The following is a 15,640-nucleotide window of genomic DNA, read 5'->3' as shown; positions in this document are numbered from 1 at the left end:
AAAGTAAGAACCAGCATTTGTTTTCCAGGATAAAACTGACTGGAATAAACTTACAATAAAAATCAGCATAGATGATCCTGGCCGAGCGTCTGGTTCCTTCATTCCAGAAATGTATAAGGTCTACTCTGGATAATTCAATAAATGAAATTCACTTCCCAGATTAATAGGAAGGAAATCACTCATAGGCAGTTGTCCTATCCCTGACAGCAGTTCACCCAAAAGCAAACCAATTCTTCCCTCTGGAAAGTGGAGAATACTGGGATAGTAATACTCACAAATCTTGACGAGTTGTCGTTCTTTACTGTCTTGGCATTTCCAAAGGCCTCCAGGATGGGATTAGCCTGGAGCAACTGTCTCTCCAGTTCTCCCTAGAGGGAAGTCAGAAATTAATAAAGTAGGTAGCAGTTCACTACACTACCTTGGGTCAAACCAGCACTGAAGTTTCAATTCACACTAGCTTGGCATCTGCTGCAGAGAAGCTATATTAAACATTAGAAGATGATCCCTTAAACCTTCAAATAAGACTCAGTAGTTATCTGGGTAAAATAGAAACATTCACAAACATGCCTTATTTTCTTCCTCAACACAAGGGCATTCCAGTGCTTACTTTGTGCTAACAAGAAACCCTTCAAAACCACTTGGCAATAAAATCCCACAGACTTCCCAGGATCAAAGTGAAACACTGTAACATCCAAGTGGTACAGCGATACCATCCAAGACCATCATCCCAGGAGTGTCTTGCCATCTAGGCTTGAAGAACGAGGAAAATCCTGCCTTGCTACTGCAAGAGAATCCTGAACTCAGCTAGCAGTATGTTAAGTCTGAAAACGCCTGGTATTTAAGCAAAACCAAAATGCTTGTACTAAGAGTCTACGTCTTCCAAAATACAAACAATCAAAGAACTCCTTTGTAAGGAGGCACAGAAAAAGCAGAATTAGTGGTATCCCATAAACTGCATGATTGCTTGCATTCTGCTGCCATATTCACACACTCCTCCCCTTAAAGAACACAAAATGCTAAGAGCTGTAGGAAAAGAGAATTCAGAACTTCTATCCCTGCCAAATACTAGACCACTGGAGCATATACACATTTCCCTGCAGGCTCTAGATATAACCCTGGCTAGTTTAGAAATTACTTGCCCTCTGTGCTAAAAGCATGGAGTTCTATATATTTCAGGATTACCTAAAAAGCTTCAACAGACACAAAAGGGCAGTTTAACATTTCTCTTCATAGCAGTTATCAAGACTCAAGTACTCAAGACTTCCTGTGCGTAACGGATGGAAATGAAGTTTGATTCATCAGAATTGGAATTTATGGGCAAATTATTTAAGGGAATTTATAAAGGAAAATTGTTCCCATTCATTCTCAAAGTGCATTATAAAAAAGATTAATCCTTACACAGTCTCTCTAAAAATACATACACAATTAAAAAAAAAAAAAAAAAGAGGAAGATACATGAGAAACTGTACAAAGAACTACAAGTCTTTATCTCTTCCTTCCACAATTACCTCACTTCATGCTTGCAAAGTGCAAGGCCAAAAAAGACCCTCAGTTCCTGTAGAACTGCACATACACAGCAAGGGCAGCTGGTGCAAGCACTTTCATTCACTGTCAAGTATCTGTAACAAAGGGGTTAGCTCTGAGAAGGGAACCTGAGCTGGGACATCTGCTCTCTAAACAACAGAATGGGTATATCACTTTTGTAAGGAGAAAACCTTGAAATTAAGAGATCAGTCCTTGAAACTGCATGGAAGTCACATTTCCCCTCCTAGTCTGGCAAATATACTGAAGTTGGAACCCTCTTCCCTTATCCCATTCCTACTCCCCATCCTGCAGTGAAGTCCTAGTACTTTGTTACTACAGTCTGTTACTATGCAAGTGGGAGATGCCAGCAACATAGCATTTCAACCCAATTATGGAACAAGGAGGGGGAATATGAAAACAAAAAAAAGGAAAAGGCATTATTTTCCCTCTAAACAGAAGTCAAGCTTTGACATCAAATCAATTTTATTTAGCTAAAAATAAAACTAAGGTCATGCTTAGCTACACAAAGATCTAAAGTGTATAGAAATCCATACTGAGGACACTTGTGTGATTTAGCACCTAGTGTCAAGTAGGAGTTGCTAAACTGTAGTTTAGAGGTGATCAGGTCTCTTGAAACCACCAATGTAGTAATATGTATAGAGAATGCCAGCTCAGATTCACAGCAATATAAAACTGTATGAAAAGGTCATCAGTTAGCTCCCATGACTCGCCTCAGCACCATGATACAGTGGAGAGATAAGTTCCCAGCATTAAGTGGCTGCGATTACTGCAGTGTATCCATTCCTCACTGTACATGATCCTCACTTAAAAAGACAATCCCATACCTTCAAAATTTTAAAGAAATTTTTCTGGTGGAGTTTGTTGTTTGGGTTTTTTTTACCTTAAATTTTGATGGTCGCCTTTCATTGAAGAAGAATACTTCATTTTTATTATTATACAATGGGTAATGCTGCAAAGCAAAACCACTACAACACAGAGCTGTCCATCACAAGCTTTCTAGAAATTCTAAGGCTCCTATCATTAAGCTGCTGCCAATTTTCTGACACCTGTAATTGCTATTCCTTGACCTGAAACAAATCTGTTTTATACTTGGCATGCATTTGAAGTATGCATAATATTCCTCATGAAAACAGAAGCAGTAACAGCCACTGAATCTGTTAGCCTGTGGTTGGCCAGTACACACTCTGCAGTACACTCTTTCTACAGCTCTGAAGTTACAACATCAACTTAAAGCAACTAAAATCCTTGACAGCTATCCTGTACTCTGAATTTTTTGTATCTCACACACTTTTTGGAATTATTTTATGCAAGGTAGAAGTTTTGCCAGCCATTTATTCTTCAAGTATGGAGAAAATCACAGATAACAGCATACAATTTAAAACACTACAAGATGGAGAGGGTGTTTGGGGATTTTGTTGGTTTGGATTTTACACGTCAGGGATTTGCTTTTGTATTCTTCCCTGCAGTCATGTGAGAGATTCTTGGATAACTGAATCCCAAGAAGAGCTGGTTGGATGGGGAGGGGAGAAAGATCATCAGTAACCTAAACTTCATTACAAATTACTAAGCATTAGTAACTATTACCTATGAATTTCTGATTTTCTGCAAACATTCTCATCTTGAAAAAAAATTTTACATGATTTATGTCAGTAGAGAAGCAGAGACTAGACATGGGAAAACATCAATCAACTTCCATAAATAAAGCTTCATCAAATGAAAAAGAAGTGTTTATATAATTAGATTCAGTAGGCCCCAAAAGCAGCCTTAATGTGCTTAGTAGTCACACCATGCAGCTAGAAGCTATTTAGCTGAATACACTAATGCACTGGGATCGGTGGAAGCTGCCACTACCTCCAAACCAAGAGAGCTAGAGTTGAGAATCCGTTTCACAAATCTGATTTTGCTCTGATACTTGAAAAAACAGGGGTTTACATGCAAAGCTTCTAAAAGATGACAATCAAGAAACCTTCCTGGTAGATAAAGCACACTAGTTTCTACACTACCACTGTGCCTAGTCTTGCAGCATAAAGGTTTTATGCTACCATATTTTACTAAGGAAAAAAATCTGGCATGAGCAGTATACCCAAGATCCTAAAAAAATTAACTTGTTCAATCTTCATAGATCCTCATACTTTGGTTCAAAGTTTAAGGTTTGTAAAGAATTGTTGCATAGAGCACTCATTACCAATTAACATTCAAAGACTCCAGTTCTAAATCCTCTCTGTTAAGGCCAGTGACTACTGTTCAGTCACAAAACTGGAGGAAATGGGAGCTGCAGGATTTTTTGGAATAATCAAAATTCAGGGGAACAAAAAAAATATAAATATCAAACTTGGGCAAATCACCAACCAGTCCAGCTTAAGACTGTTCTATTCTCCTAAGCAGCTTGCCTTAGTGGTTGAAGTTTTGTTCAAGGGTAAGCGGTGGAAGAATACTTAACTCAACCCCATGATTCTATTTTCCACATTTAAAAAAAGAAAAGAAAAAAAGGAGAATGTTTCTAAATACAGCTACTGACAGACCATGGAAAAAGTCTTCATATGTCTGAAAGTTTGGCACATACGAAGGTGAGGTTTTTTTTTTAGATTCCAGAAGTTACTTACTGCTATGTGCACTCACACATAGCATGCCTGCGTGCGGAGATGCCTTCTAATTCATGTACTCTACATGCGTAAGACATGCCTACACATTAAGCTACTACAGGAAAACTCCTATGTAGGGATACTGCGGACAACACTTGGCATCTGGCTTTCATTACACAGCTCATCAGTGAACATTTCCAAAGTGTTCAGCTCTGGCTAACAAGTTCAGGGTCCTGGAATACCCTGTCTGCAGGGCAGGGCAGCCTTCCCCCCAACCTTTCTTTGCGACCTGTAGCCACATCTCACCGCGGGAAGAGAAATCCAAACACCTAATTACATTTATCTTACTAAGAGTACCACAAACACTAGAAAAGAAAGCCTGGTCCAGTACTATTGCCTTGGAGGTTTACTTCTGGAACGGTGTATCTGGGAAATTCCTGCAAGAAAAAACTTAAATGCAAACTAGTATTGAGCACAGAACACAAGTATTCTTGATATTACTTCAGTCTCCAATTGAACATCCTCACAAAAAAATTACTGTGCACCACACACAAAAAAAAAAATAAAAATTGTGAATTGTCTATGGATTTGTTTTAGCTGCAGAAAGTGATATTGGTGTGGAGTGAAAAGCTGCTCAAAAAAATCACACAATGGGACAGAAAACGCATTCCTGGTGCAGAACGTGCAGTAAACGTGCAGCTCACCTACGAGGATACAACTGACGAATTCGGCAATAGTCCATCGGGGGAGAGGGAGGGGAAAAAAATATAAGTGAGACATCTTTTAAATCCTCCCACCATCACCACCACCCTCCTTTCATGTGCTAACACTTGGCTGTTTTCCACCCTTTTCAAGTTCTACCTACAATTTCAAAGTTTCCAGCTGATGTCCACTAGTGAATCTCTGTATTCTCCAGTTTTGAGACTGTGTGTCTATGTATATGTATTTAGAATAGCCAGACCTAATCCATAAAAGTACAGAAGGAAGGACCAGTTTAAAACTGCCTAGATTGGTTATAAGCAATACATCTGTGTGAGAAGATCAGAATGGGTGATGCTTCATTTACAGTCTTTTGCCCATGCACTCACCCACAAATCCAAGAGACTGCAGATGAGTTTACTCCCACTGTAGCTCCACTGAACTCAAAGGAGTTATGACTTAGAACCATGTTCCCTGGCTTGCAATTTTGGCACACTTTTATTGCTTCATAGTTCACTGTCCTCCTCAGTCCCTTAATAGATGTTAGTATCTAGTCTTTTATTGAGCAAAATGGCTTTTACCACCATCAGCCAGTATATATTTGTTGTCCAAAGTAGGCACAGCAATAAAGCATCATTAAACCTAGGTCTTACCTGGTCTTTTTTAGATTTGTGCGAGGAAGCAACATGAGCCAGATACTGAATGACCTTCTTGGTGTTCTCTGTTTTACCAGCTCCCGATTCACCCCTGTAAAGAAAATCTGCAATTCATTCACAAACAAGACATAGGGAGACATACTCATATTTCTAACCCTAAAAGGGCTACAGAGCTTTGTTCTAGCCATTGCAGCACTTCCCTCAAACCCAAGAAAAAACAAGCTGTATTGGTAAGCAGTAGCAGTGTAGCTGGGCTGCAGGCTACCCCTCAGCCAGTTTGCCACTGGGTGCAGGTTCCATACGAATGCATGGAGGAGGGAAGGCAATAAAGAACTGTGTTTCCTAGTCGATTGGATACAAAGATTGCCAAGTGCCCGAGCAATAATTCCCAGGCTGTCGCAGAGGTAGCAGTGAAAGGTAATGAAGTGAATCTTTCAAAAGGAAGCCTTGTGACTGCAAGAAGAAATACACCAATTCCTTAAGCAGAACTGAGGACAAACCAATTTTGCTGTGCCTAGAAGAGAAACTGCTGCATCAACAGTATCTGTTACTCCACTAGCCTCATCAGTATGTATGCACTTAAACATAACAGCTGCATCAAATCTGAAGAATTTGTCCAAGCCTTTTCCATTTAAAAGCTCTATTTCTTTAGGAATTTGAGCAACAGGGCTGTTTCAAAACTTCCCCTCTTCCTCCACTTCTTATAAACGCTACTAAATATACATTGGAGAAACCGTAGTGGGACCTTCCTTGACTCTCAATTATTCCCTGATTTACTAAGCTTACCCCCAGCACTTACAATTAAAAGAGTCCTCCACCCAAGAATTTAAAGCCACAAGCTTTGACATCTAGTTAAGCTGACAACTGGAAATACTCACGTGCAAAGGATGGACTGATCCTCTCGATCTAGAATAAAATTAAAAAGTAGTCAGACTAAGACTGTAAAATTAAATTTCTCTGTCAGAATGAAATCACCACCAAAGACAAAACCAGGAACTAGTAAACTCCGACAAGTATCTTCAGAAATATGGCCAGGTAACCCCTTTTCCAACAATACACCCCAACCTCTCACCATATATCAAAGTATAATGGTACCATGCCAATTTTCTTCATCCAGAAAGAATACTGTTTACATTTACAACTTTTCTACAAACAATACATGTCTCCCCCTGAACATTTCTTTACCACAGAGCTTCAGCTTGATGTACATCTTGTTTGATGTACTTGTTCTTCAGTCCCCTCCCCCCATTATACTAGGCCCATACTGACTTAACGAAATTCATCAGCAGAGCAGAGGAAATAGAAGAGGGAGGAAGCAGGACAGCAACCATCACAAATATCAGTGTGCCAAAACCTTGTATGAAGCAGAGGCTTTCACCCCAAAACAAACACTGGAAACAGTGAAAAAATTTTGTTATTTATTTTGTACAGAATGGACTTCAAAACTACAGTACTAAGGAGCAGCCCAACCCCTGTACAGCTGATCTGTTTGTAACACCATCCCCTATTGTATTAACACAGCAACTGGTAACAGCAGAAACCTTTTCTTTTTCATGTTGACATACCAGTAGGCATACTAATCCCTGTGTTCAATTCCCAGCTGTGAATGATAACGTCTTTCCAGTTACAGAACTTACTTCACCCAGCCACTTCACCACTATCTTCTCCCACATCTTTAATCTCCCTCCAGCTTTCACCCATGGTGCCAATTCCTCATACGTGGCCCTGACTAGTCATTCCACCATGCCTTCATCCCACTGCTCCTTCACCACTTCTGTGTGAACACATTCCTCTGCTACTGCCTTGGTCCACCCTGTGTCGTCCCACTCCTCCCTCCCCACAGAGTGCATCCTATTCTTCCTCCATGACACCAGAAACCATCTGGGAGCACTTGGCAGACTGGAGAGTGCCTGTTCCTACACTAAAATAATCTTAGAAGCTGATACTCATCACAGGGATGGTAAGATCTTTTCACACACGGAACAGACTTGGGCACAGCAAGTCATTAACAGACAGTCCACGAGAGCTACTGGGGCACTCACAGGACAGACTGTCACTGAACTCAAAATCCCCACTAGCTTGTACGTTAACCATTTGGGATTTGGTTTTGTTGGGTTTTTTTTTCGTTTTGTGGGGTTTTTTGTTTGGTTGGGGTTTTTGTGTGTGTATATTATTTTTTGGTTTGGTGGGTCTGGGGTTTTGGGTTTCTTTATGCTTAAGATCAAGACCAAAGAACAATCAGCTCATCCAGTCTGAGACTCTCAGTAACACAACAGTTGGATTCCATCCAGTTATTGTCATTCTTCCCTTTCTCCACACTGGGCCCCAATTTTGTGTTGGACCAAAGTCTAATCTCTGAGGGAAAGCACAACTCAAACATCCAATTCACTGGATTGCTCCAAAATATTATTTCAGCAATTAGTAACCTTCATCAGTATGATTATGGATGTTGACTGCCCTCATATGTAGCACTGGTTATTTGTATTCTTTTCTCCAGTATCTTAAAGAACCCAAGCACATTCCCTACTCTCTCCACCAGAGTACTATACGATATAACTGAGTCACCACTCAAGTTGTTCTGTGCTTGATAAGCACAAAACTTGATTTTGAACTGTAATTAGGGAAGGCTTTATAGTCAGAGATCAAGTACATGGAACTGTTTTCTATACTCTTACACACTGCTGATGAAAGTGAATTTAGCGTTTCAGTCTTAATATCATCACTAACATACTCTTATGTTAGTGATGATGTTAACGTATGTTACTACATAACATTCTGAAACCAATAATGAAAATATTAGGTTCACACACCAGACAGGCAACTCGTGCTCTTAAGCTTCTTTACTAAAAACTGATTGTATGGAGATGAGCACAAAAATTAGGAGAAAATAATCTGCTTTATCCCTGTTAATACTGTACTCAGAAAGAGCTGATTAGCCCTAAGTCTGGAAGAAAGGAAGCAGAAGAAAATCATCACTCAAATGGTTTTGCCCTGGCAAATTCTTGAGCATTCAGAAGTAGATACTGCAGCTTTATTGGCATTGCATATTCATTTTTTCAAGTGCTGAATTTTATTCATTGCCTTTAAGATATGCACCCTTTTTGCTGAGGGCCAGGCTAAGAGTACATGTTAGCCAGCTCCCTTGAATCCATTCAAGGTTCCCAGTGGGTCAAGGGCTCAGCAGGCACATGCCAGACCTCTTTGTGACTGGGCACTTTGCGGGTGGATCAGGGGAATAACTAATGACTCATTTATGGATTGCCTGAGGTAATATATTCTTCAGTAATGTGACTGCCTGGGTGCCATTCTCTATCACAAAGCAACTATGCAAAAGGACAAGACTGTGCCTCTGAATAACATCTGACTTGAAAGTTTGGCTATAAAAAAAAACAGCGCACTTGTCCTAGAAAAGGTTATGTTCACATTCAGGTACTAGAGGCTCTTGAAACAGCCAATCTGAGAGAAAAATTAAAAAGGGAAAAGAGAAAAAGATAACCCTAAGGAAGGCGCTCTTTATTCCTGGTAGCCAGCTCTGGTCTTTGAATTATGAGCTGGGGCTCCAAAGACAGGCAATGAAACTCTAAGCACTTGAATTCCTTCCCATTCCCCCTTTTCCGGAAGATCCTTATTCCAGAAGAAAAAGAAGTTGGTAAGCAGAGAGTTAAACCCCAACAGAAAAAGAGACAATCAACATCAGATAATACCAAGAAGCTCTTTGGCACCAAAGGCTTTTTGATCATGACAAGTTTTGTCACATTTGGTTGAGCAGCTCTTTTCAAGCCTCATTCCAGTAAGGCAAGTTAGTAACTGCACCCTTGAGTGACCCGAGGAAGTCCCAAAGGGGCAAACACAGGATTTTTCCACACCTTAAACACGGAGCAAGATGCTGAAAGGTGCTCAGACAGGAAAAGTCATAGACAACATTCAAAATCCTCTCAGCACAACGTTTTCCTCCCCCGACATACTTTCGTGGTGGCCCTCTGCAGCTGCGTTAGTCACCTCTGCTTTAAGCCAGCAGGAACGTACCTGCGAGTGTGGGCAAGTCACCGGCAGCGTGCAGACAGAGCCATAAAAGGCAACATTCCTGTTTGCAATCCGGGAGAAATTCTTTCCCAGGACTGCAAAGCAGCAGTCATTGGGATAGCTGGAATTCTTCTAATTGTGTACAGACAGACAACTCCAATAATGTGTTGAGCAACAGGAAACTGGAGCCGACCAAAGGGGCAAAGAGCTAACGCATACAAAAGCGTAACTCTTAGATACGCTTCCAGTTAAGCATTGCTTTAAATGTCAATATTCCTCTCCATACAACACTGACTGGTGCCATCACGAATCAGAATTCAGTTGTCCAGACAAAAGGCCACCTCCACGCCTCTTTTTTTTTTTGTTTTTTAAGGATCATTCAGCATGGGCGTAACTGCACTACTTCAGTCAGCACTTGCCTTTACTCCATTGTCAGTTGTGCAAGCGACCTACTCAGCAAAAGAGAATGTGCTGGGTACCATAAACTCAGTGGCTTATAATAACACCATCAAGAAACGCCTGATTAAAAGAAATCTGCATCTGCTTTTCAATCCTAAACAGAGTCACTTATTAAAAACAATCCAGAATAACAACTCATTAGTTAATTATAGCAACAGTTCTGTATTTCAGACCAGCTGGCAAGGAAAGCTTTTTATCTAGCCTCTTCTTTAGGTCTCATCACCATAGTATTCAAGTGATCATAAGATGCAGCAGCCTCAAGCACCCAGAAATTCAGGAAGTAAAACATCCTTCAAAGTTAAGCTATACAGCAGTATGGTATATTAAGATCAGTAGATTAATTTTACTATATTAAAAAACATAATGTCTCATTCTTGACTTTCTTCAGTCCAAAAATAAGACTGCATTTCAGACTGCTTCTAGGACATTGCAAACGTAATTAAACCAAATTTTGTTTTCACAAGAGAGACATCTTGTACATAAGAAGTCCTCAGCCAAATATTCTACTGCAAAACACCAAATCTGAATGAATGCTGAACTGCTGTGGTTAAATTTATTAGCATAATTGATAAATAAACAGAGCTCTAGAATCCTGAATTTTGTTTTCAGATGTTTTGGGGAGGGAAAAAGAAAAAGGTTGGGAGGCTAGAGAAGAATGTGCGATTCGAGCTCCACATCTCGGTCACAGAATATCCAAGCAGGCCTTTATCACCCACTTCCTCTGCATGAGTGACTCCAGTTTCAAGCCTGTTTATCACCATAAAAGGAGAAGTACTATAGCATTCACACACTGGTGACATCACCTCTGCAGCTAAGAGGAAGTGTAGCTGAAAGGCAAAGGCTTGGCTCGCAGTCCCCTGCCTATAGCTGACTCATTAAGGCTCAAAGCTTAACCATAGCTGGCTGGTACCACCCACCTCCTAACCACCAGTGTCTGGCAGAACCAAGCAGCCTGGCCCTCCAGGTTTCCGTTACTGCATTGCTCCCCCAGCACTGCAGTATATGCTTCTACCCCAATTTAGGCAACTGGCTGCCTCAACAAGTTAGAGATGACCTAAAGCAAGCATTAGTCTTAAATGCACGTAAGTGCTTCAGCCATACAGTAGTTTCGGTTCCTCAGTCCCTCCTCAAGCTTCTCTTCCGACCTCAACATCATCTTACAACCCAAGTCCTTCCCTCAGGGCTCTAACACGGGAGGAACCCCAGGCACTTGACACTTGCACTATTTGGAACAACCCCACTGGAACGGAATCTAACCAGGTATGTTCACTGTGGTGCTTTAACCTACATGCTGGTGTGAGTAGGATCAAAACCACTCCAGGGGAGCACCAGAACAGAGTCAAAGTGCCTGGTTTTGCATTACCATTTAGCGAATACATTATAGAGCAGTTTCCAAATGCTAATAACTTGTCATCAAGTACAAAAAAGAGAGAAAGGAATCAAATGAAGGACAAACATAGCACATCCAAGACAGTTCTCAATAACAGAACTTCAAGGTAAAACCAACCAACCAAAAACCACACAAAAAAGCACCCCAGCCAAACAACAACAACAACAAACAACAAACCCCAACACTTGAGTTAGGAACACTGCAGTGCCAGGATTATCTGAAGTTTGAGGACAGTCACAAGGAGAAAAGTAAATCTCATTCCAAAAAATGAAATGTGTCCTACTGGGTCAAATGCAAATATTTATCTCCCCAAGCCATTTTTGGACTAGAGCCCATACCCCTTTCTCTAGCATTCCTTAACTGAATCTGGAGAGAGCAAAACAGGAAAACAAGTTAGGCTGTAATTTTAAGTTACACAAATGTTTATGAAGTTCTGACAGGAAAGAAAAAGTGGTATACAGCCTGCAAAAGCTCAGGCAGCTCGTGATACCGAAACAGCGAACTGCAGGGAGACTGACAGCAAGGGCTGAACCATTACAAAAGGGACTGCCAAATTGCTCCTGCTCTGGTTTACAGGAATGAAGCAAAAAGGGTGTGGTAGCTACTAAAAAACAAGTGGGCAACAAACTTTTTTAGCTCCTTGTTCTACTGAAAACCACATTTTGAGACACAGATTCTGAGAGCTGCACTTAGAAATCTGAAGTAATTCAAAGCATGTAAAACATTTCTTAAGAAAACACAAAGCTACCTACATCTTTTCTTAAATTTGTATGCAAACGCCATCAAAATCCTCCATAATTAGTATCCCAACTTAACACGGCCTTTTGCATCAGGAATCTGGATGAATCTTGAAAACCAGTGAAACCACAGGCTATATTCTTTTGGGTTCAGTGGAAACAGAACTTGACCTTTACATGCAAGTTGAAAGAGACATCTGTGCCTCTACATAATCTGAGCAGCTCTATCAATCAAGTATCCTTGAATCAGTAAACAGAGAATGTTGTATAGAAAAGAAAGATGCACTTTGGGACAGTGCTATATACAGCACAGTGTAGCAGATCAATACTAAGCAACAAGAGAAAGACTACTTGACCAAGCAAGTTAGAACAGAAGTGTTCTACTGGCTCGGAAACTTATTAAATACATAAACATCCAGCAGTTACAAATTAAATACTTCAAGGTTGTATGTTATAGAAGCAGATGTTGCTAAGTAGTGCTTATTCTAAGTCTAGGACTTTTCAGTTTCCCATGCTGTGCTAATGAAGAATGGGAGACCAGGAAGCAGCATAGTCAGGATAGCTGAACTGAACTAGCCAAAGGGATATTCCCTACCACAGCACATCATGCCGAGTGTATAAATGGGGTGAAGGTGGCCAAGAGGTACTGATCACTGCTCAGTGACAGGCTGCACATTGGTCAGCTGGTGGTGAGCAATTGTACTGTACATTACTTGTCTTTCTTAGGGTTTATTTCTCTCCTCCTTTTTGTTGTCTCCCTTCTCATTGCAATTATTACTATTTTAGTTTATTTCAAGTATTAAGCTGTTCTTAACTCACAGGTTTTGCCTTCCCCCCAAATTCTCCTCCCCATCCCACCAGGGGCAGGGGTGTGAGAAGAGAGCTGCGTGGTACTCAATTGCCAGCTGGGGTTAAACCAAGACATTAGGGAACAGTGACTCCGATACGGTTAAGTGAATAGCTTGTTTAAGAAAATATGTTGGTAATTGAGCTGACAAGGAATGGGCAAGGGAGAGAAAAAAATAACAAATGAAGTGAAACAGTGATAAGCGGTTTATGGATAACCACACTGCCACATATAGTATTGGCAGTGCATCTGTCCTTGTCCTTCATGGCAGATCCAGCCTTTGTCTGAGGGAAGTGATGTCTTATATAAATGAAGTCCAGGATCAGAAGTTTCTTCCTCTGGATACAGCATTCCTTTCAGAGTAACACATCAGTAGTATAGCTGTATTTCTTAAAGAGTTGCCACATCTTCAACAAATTGCCATCAGTACCTGGCCATCAGTTCCCTGCAGCATGGCTGTATGGCTCACCTTCCCCACCCAAAGCTTTTATAAACATAGCTTAATCCATCCATCATGTTAACACACCCATGTGCTCTGCTCTGCATGGCACCACACTTCAGCAAACTTTTTCAGCATTCTTCACACCTAAAATTCATTTAAAACTACAAGCACAGGTAGATGGAAGGAGTTTTTCTTGCACCCTTTCCACTCTGAGCAACCATATTGTTATTGTCACCCATAGTTATGCTTGGAGGAGCAAGTGGTAGTGAGGGCAGGGGAAAAGCAGAAGTCTAAAACTGATTATAATTAGAATTTTAAAGCATGATTTTATTATATCTGGCCTTTGTCATTAGTCTCACTTTTTTGAACAAGACCCGAGAGAGACAAACACCTGAGTCATTGCTAGTCGTCATAAAATAGAGGAGTAATCAAATTCATAGAAGCCATGCCAAATCAAAGCTTCCATTATAACCTTCAAACCTTACAAAGCACACCTCTTCATACAGCCCAGCTACAAATAGGAAGAAAAGCCCAAAATACCTCCAACACCTGAACACTCTCCAAGCATCCCCAGCACAAGCACTGGCTCTGTGTAAGAAGGACCTCCTCTCAGAAGAGGGGAGATACAGGGGAGAGATGCACAAGACATTCAGAGCTCCATATTTAAAAGTCCTCAAGTGACAAACAAACAGCAGGTTCTTCATGGTTCTCTACTTCTCATTTGTAGACACAGGGAGGGGAACAGGTCAAGCAGCTTGCTTTCATGTATTCTGTTAAAAGCCAACAGATGTATCTAGTATTTCCTGATAATAAGTTTTATTCGTAGCAGAATAAAAATGTAACCAAACAACGCCTGATGAGTAAAACTACCAGTGACCATCACACTTCAATAAACTTGTTTCACCCAACCAGACTGTATGATTGGATTTTAAATACTTTTGTTAAAAGCCTGTAGCAACTAATACACATATTTGCCCACATACAGCTATCATGCCACAGGCTCATCACTGAAAGGGAATGCTCACTACCTCAGTTTGCCTGTTATTTATGTCACGTTTAGCTCTTGCCAGACTCTTTGTAGGGTTCTTCAATCCAATAGAGCAGGAGAAAGCTATTCACCTCAACACAAAGCTGGCACCAAGAAGGTGTCAGTTGTCTGTAAGCAAGGGCAGAGGAGGCAACAATGCCTTCTGATAGCATTGAGCTGTTCTACAGTGTTTTGACTGCAACCTTGATTTGTGATTTCAACAAGAACCATTATCTCAGTCAGCACTCACCTTGCATCATACTCCTGTAGGCTGTGTCTGTGATGGCATAGATATGAGGCGGCATCTCATGTCTCTTTTTGCCTTTGTACATCTCCACTATTTCTTCTGAGTATATGGGCAGGTTCTTGTAAGGATTGATTACCACACAGAACAGGCCTGAGTAGGTCTGGAAAAAAAAAAACACACCCCAACAAATAAAGACAGGAATTAAAAACGTTGTATACTTGCACATTTTAGCAGTATATTACTTGGAAAAAACAAATAAACAGGTCCTTTTTTAAGTGCCTCTTCCACTGACACCACTAAGCAATATTAGAATCTGAGCAACAGTTACAGTCATACCAACTTAGCTAGTATGCAACCTTTCCAATTACACAGACAGCATCAACTGATACATTAGTCACACTGATATCAAACTATCCCTGGCTAATAAAGTCCTCTAGGGTTGGCTTTTTCTTCCTTCCAAAGTTCCTATACAATGTAACTGGATACTTGACTTGAATATAAGGTAGGTGCTCAGCTCAAAGAAACATGCATTTTATTATGTTCTGCCTTATATTTGCTATGGATTTGTTAAGTAATTGATCAATTACAACATAATAAAACTTTAAGCCAAAAGAAATATATGACCACTGTATTCTTTAGACATTTTCAAGACAACTTGAAAAACTGGACTAGGCTAAACTCAGTGTTAACACTGCTCTGAACAGGATGTTGGATTAGGTGGCCTCCCACAGCCCTTTCCAGCCTAAAGACTTTCATGGTTCATAATGAAAATAATAGAACTAGATTCAAAATGGTAAGGTCATTAACATTTCTGAAGTATTCCATGCTCAAAGAGTCAATGACATTTGCCAGTGTTGATTTCCCAATTGGTTTCTGCTGGCTTAAATTCAACAGTTCTGATGGAAGACAACTGTCAAAATGTTTCTAGTTTAAAATAGTAAGCTACTTAAAAGAAAAAAAAAAATCCAACCCTTTAAGATACAAAT

At 40.4% G+C, this 15,640-nt stretch overlaps 1 protein-coding gene across 1 annotated transcript in view; it reads right to left on the bottom strand.

The window, feature by feature from the left end:
• Window positions 1-15,640, bottom strand: part of MYH9 (myosin heavy chain 9) — a 54,118-nt gene that overhangs the window by 32,829 nt on the left and 5,649 nt on the right. Inside the window, exons 2-5 of the mRNA XM_061371764.1 lie at window positions 14,658-14,814; window positions 6,361-6,388; window positions 5,480-5,573; window positions 276-368 (exon numbers count right to left, since the gene is read on the bottom strand). Coding sequence (XP_061227748.1) covers window positions 276-368; window positions 5,480-5,573; window positions 6,361-6,388; window positions 14,658-14,814 — 372 coding nt within the window. The remainder of the gene's footprint in view (window positions 1-275; window positions 369-5,479; window positions 5,574-6,360; window positions 6,389-14,657; window positions 14,815-15,640) is intronic.

This window comes from Neopsephotus bourkii, unplaced genomic scaffold (assembly GCF_033783945.1).
Source record: "Neopsephotus bourkii isolate Nb327-2 ecotype Australia unplaced genomic scaffold, CSIRO-AGI_Nbou_v1 NB_1589, whole genome shotgun sequence".
Taxonomy (NCBI): Eukaryota; Metazoa; Chordata; class Aves; order Psittaciformes; family Psittacidae; genus Neopsephotus; species Neopsephotus bourkii.
The sequence above is the reverse complement of the archived record's forward strand: the minus strand, read 5'-3'. Positions and strand labels throughout refer to the sequence as shown.